At 29.6% G+C, this 5,136-nt stretch overlaps 1 protein-coding gene across 1 annotated transcript; it reads left to right on the plus strand.

Annotated features, from left to right (window-relative positions):
• Window positions 1–957: 957 nt before the first annotated feature.
• Window positions 958–2,918, plus strand: LOC112722606 (cytochrome P450 78A5). The gene is made up of 2 exons (XM_025773699.3): window positions 958–2,020; window positions 2,114–2,918. Exons 1-2 carry the CDS (start codon window positions 1,034–1,036, stop codon window positions 2,711–2,713), a joined length of 1,587 nt encoding a protein of 528 aa, XP_025629484.1. The 5' UTR covers window positions 958–1,033; the 3' UTR covers window positions 2,714–2,918.
• The last annotated feature ends 2,218 nt before the right edge of the window (window positions 2,919–5,136 follow it).

The following is a 5,136-nucleotide window of genomic DNA, read 5'->3' on the forward strand; positions in this document are numbered from 1 at the left end:
GATAAAATGATAAAAAAAAAATAACTGAACAAAATATATGCATTAAGTAGTTCACATGGAACCTTATGTGAAGATGGTGTAGGAGGGCCAGAACAAATATTTTTCATAAAGCCAACAATAAAAATAGATCTTTTTTATTTTGAAGTCATTTTTTTAGGGGAGTAATAGAATAATTTTTATCGAAAGAGAGAAAAGTCATGTATTTTTACTTCTTTAAAAAGCTGTAAATTAATTTTTTTGAAAAGATAAAAACTTTTCTTTAAAATGGTGCTAAACACGCTTATTATGACTTTTTCATAATGTAAAAGTAAAAAAAAATAGCTTCTGTTACTTCTCCAAACGAGTTTTTAGTTAAGTTGTTTATTCAAATTGGCCATAAGTTTGGGTAGAGTTTAATTAAGCTCCTTTTTAGGTAAACAATTTAATTAAACTCTTTTTAAAAAATAGTTTAAACAATAAATATTTATATTAAAAGTAACTTATAAATAAAGTATTTTGTGTCTAATTTTTTAATTCTAAAAGTGTTTATTTTTAAAAAAATATGATAAAAAATTTTTATTATGAAAAAATAATTTTTTTAAAAAATATAGCATTTCTATAATTTTATTTTAAAATTACACCAGACACTAATAATATATATTTTCATAAGTTAAAAATAAAAAATTACTTATAAACCTATTGAAATAGGCCCAAAATAAAGTGCTTTGTTATTTCTTAGCTTTATTAGAAAAAATAAAAAGTATCTATAAAAATACATTATTCAAATATATTTGTTTTTTTAATTAAAAATTGAGAGAGAAATTATTAAAAGGTCATAAAAGTAAAAATAATAATAAAAAGGAGTTTACATCATGATATATGCATGCGAATAATTACGATATAAATGATGATGAGATCTCGTAATTAATTAAGGGTAGGTAAGGTTTATATGAGTGCCTCTTCATTGTCCAGCATCTCTATATAAATACTTTCCCACACCTTTGCTCCTCAACAATTCCATCCACTCTCAAAAAATTGAAGAATACACACAATAATGTCATCATCACAACTATGCTCTATGCTTCTCCCACCTTCACTTTGTTTTGCATCACTCAACTTTCATGTCTTCCTTACTCTCCTTCTATTGCTTCTTGTTTTCAACTATTGGTTGGTCCCTGGTGGTCTTGCTTGGGCTCTCTCCAAGTTCCGTTTAGAATCACCACGTGCCCATAATACTAATAACAACAACAAAAGGTCGATTCCTGGGCCTTCAGGTCTTCCAGTTCTTGGCCTTGTTTCAGCCTTCACTGGAACCCTAACTCACAGGGTTCTGGCGAACTTGGCTGAAACATTTAAGGCCAAGAACTTGATGGCATTTTCCATTGGGGTGACCCGGTTTGTTATCTCCACAAACCCTAACACGGCCAAAGAGATTCTTAACAGTTCAGCTTTCGCTGATCGACCTATCAAAGAATCAGCTTACGAGCTTCTCTTCCACCGTGCAATGGGGTTCGCTCCTTATGGCGAATACTGGAGGAACCTTAGAAGAATCGCCACCGTTCATTTGTTCTCTCCACGGAGGATCGCTGCTAGCGGTGAGTTCAGAGCTAGAGTTGGTGAGCACATGGTGAAAGAAATGGTTGGTTTGATGGAGAAGAAGAGTGAGGTTAAGGTTAGAGAGGTGTTGCATTTAGGATCGTTAAACAATGTGATGATGAGTGTGTTCGGGAAAAGCTATGAGTTTGGTGAAGGTGGTAATGGGTGTGAGCTTGAAGAGTTGGTGAAAGAAGGGTATGATCTGCTTGGTGTTTTCAATTGGAGTGACCACTTCCCTTTCTTGGGTTGGTTGGATTTGCAAGGTGTCAGAAAGAGGTGTAGGAATCTAGTAGCGAAAGTGGATGATTTTGTTGGAAATATCATATTGGAACATAGAATGAAAAGGGTTGCCAAGGATGAAGCCTTTGATGACTTTGTTGACGTGTTACTAGATTTGGAAAAACAGAGCAAGCTTCAGCACTCCGATATGGTTGCTATTCTTTGGGTGAGTCTGTGACGGTTATCCTTACGTGAATATAATATTATGAATTGTTAGATAATTTAATATATTTTACTGAATTTTTTGAATTTATTTCAGGAAATGATATTTAGAGGGACTGATACAGTAGCAATTCTTTTGGAATGGATTCTAGCACGGATGGTATTGCACCCTGAAATCCAAGCAAAAGCTCAATCTGAAATTGACTCTGTAGTTGGATATGATCGTACAATCAATGATTTAGATCTTCAAAATCTACCATACCTACGTGCCATAGTGAAAGAAACCCTAAGAATGCACCCACCAGGCCCACTGCTATCATGGGCGAGGCTTGCAATCCACGACACACAAGTGGGCCCCCACATGATTCCAGCTGGCACAACGGCAATGGTTAACATGTGGGGCATCACGCATGACAAAGAAGTTTGGTGTGAGCCGGAAGAGTTCAAGCCAGAGAGGTTCATAGAAGAAGAGGTTCAAATAATGGGGTCTGATCTTAGGGTTGCACCATTTGGTTCTGGAAGAAGGGTGTGTCCTGGCAAGGCTATGGGCTTGGCCACTGTGGAGCTTTGGCTTGCTATCTTGCTTCAAACCTTCAAATGGATTCCTACAAATCATCTTGACTTATCTGAGTGCTTGAAACTCTCTCTTGAGATGAAGTCACCTCTTCTTGCTAAGCTTATTCCAAGATTTGGTTAATTAATTACTTTTTGTTTTTTGAAATTTAAATTAAACCGTGGGCTATGTTTTTTGCGAACTACTAGTGTTTATTGGGAAAGGTTTGATCATCAATAGTTTTTTTTTTTAATTAAAAAAATGGGTTGTGGACATGTATTTGCTGGGTATATTTCTTATCTATTTAATTATATAAAAAAGTTGAGTAATTATGTTTATGTTATTAAAATTTTGTTTCTTTGCATATCAAATTGTAATGGAGTTTGAGAATGTGAAATTTGATAATTATCAACAGATATTTCTATTTTGTAATTTGTATGTATGATGTATTATCATGCATATGTTTTATAATTTATACTCATATTTTGTTTTTTTATTAACAACTTGACACTTCGTTGGCCTCGGTTATTTAGTACAATTTAATTATTCATTAAGGTATATAGGATACATAATATTTTGATTGTACCAACCATAGTGTGTGCGGATTCTTTTATAATTTAATTTATATCTATAAATACAATTATAGTGGAAAGTAGGAATAATTGTTTTTCCCCATTAAAAATGGCATGTATTTTTTTAAGATATGACATATTGTGTATAATTAAGAATGATTTGGATTTTGTAGCATGCTAATTTTGTACAAATATTATTATATAAGTAATAGTCATTCCGTATTTAATTTAGAGTACATTTGTACTCTAAATTTGATAAATGATAATTAAATTAGTTAAATTTAATTTGTTAAAATTTTTTAATAAAATATCAAATTTGGAGTACGAATATATTCTAAACTAAGGTAATGATTATTAATTATATAACAAAGATTTAATACTAAAACATTCTATTATTCTATATTTTATTTGCATGCATGTTCTACAAGTTTTAAGGCATGTCACCTGAGACTAGTTCAATTGATGTATAAATTTAGACTAATTTTCTTATCTCACATGCCATGGTTCCATATCCCAAATATATATATATATAACGAACAAAAAAAAAGCATTAATGTAAGCAGTTGGGTGCATATTACTAGGTAATACTACTTTCTTCTCCTCGCCTTTTTATTTCTAACGAAAAGGCACTAATAAATACTAATAAATATAATTTACAACTACATAGAAAGAAGTGATATATGAATAATTATCATCTCTTGATCAATCAATATAATGATCATGCATGCATGTGTCAATTTCATTTGATGATACATTATTATTCATGTGAAAATGCAATCTTATCCTTTTGGGTCTCTATAATCTGTGCAGTAATGGGAACAGCCTAAGGTTATGGTAACAGCCAATAAGATAATTTGATTGATGAATAAAGCAGTCATGTATCATTATTGATGAATATGAAAAGTTAGTTTTGTCATCTTTTCAAAAAGGAGGATTTGTTAATTCCATCAGAACAAGTTGCCTAACACTAAAAAGATTTGTGCAGGTTGGTTCCAATTCCCATGCGTGATATTATTATTGCGTCTTTTTCTTATTTGTCTTTGTTGGGGAAAGGAGCTATTGTGATCCGAAAAAATAGCATTTCTTAAAAAATATATATTATTAGAAAAAACAAACAAATTAAATTATTAAGATCAGGGTAAGTCAATTAAAAGTTTTGGATTTTTAATTTTCATAATTTTAATAAAGAAGTAATTAACTTAATTGATAGATAACTTTTTAAATTTTAAATTATTAATATAAAATATAATATTTATTTAATTAACCAAAAATACTAGTAAAAAAATTTAAAAATAAACTCTCAAAATTTACACACCATACAAATACATATTCATAAGTATAGATAATTCGATTATTCGATCAAAATTGATGTGACTTGATTATATTAGTTTTATACCTGATGGATAATAAAATGTAATCAGATCAGATCAAATTCGATTAAATCCAACATTAATTGATTCGGATATAAGTTTTAGGGTTAAAAAACTTGAGCCAACTCGATTACCATATTAAAATTATATTAATTTAAAAAATAAAAATATAATAATATATATATACAGGTCTATTTCTCTTCAAGTCAAATTATAATATTTATTTAACTATAATATAATTTTGATTATATATTACTCTTTATTATTTTTACTATGACATATTGTTTACATAAACTTTTTTTTTATATATTTTTTATTTTTTTAAATTTCATTTTTAATAGATATCTAATCATCTGAATTTATCCAACTTGAATTTAATCAGTTTAAATTGGTTTGCGTCAACTTACAAAAAACTTTATATATAAACCAATTCAAACTAATCAACATTTAATTGATTCTCATTTTTTTCCAAATTCAAACTAACTGGCCGACCCGTAAACATCCCTAACAAAATGCTATATATTGAAATCAAAAATTAAGTTCGATTTATTAACAATCAAATTTATTTATAAAATTCAAACCTAACTTACTAAAATCCTATGAGTTAATTAGAATTCAGGAGCTA

The sequence above is a fragment of the Arachis hypogaea genome, chromosome 11, assembly GCF_003086295.3.
Source record: "Arachis hypogaea cultivar Tifrunner chromosome 11, arahy.Tifrunner.gnm2.J5K5, whole genome shotgun sequence".
In the NCBI taxonomy this organism is placed as follows: domain Eukaryota; kingdom Viridiplantae; phylum Streptophyta; class Magnoliopsida; order Fabales; family Fabaceae; genus Arachis; species Arachis hypogaea.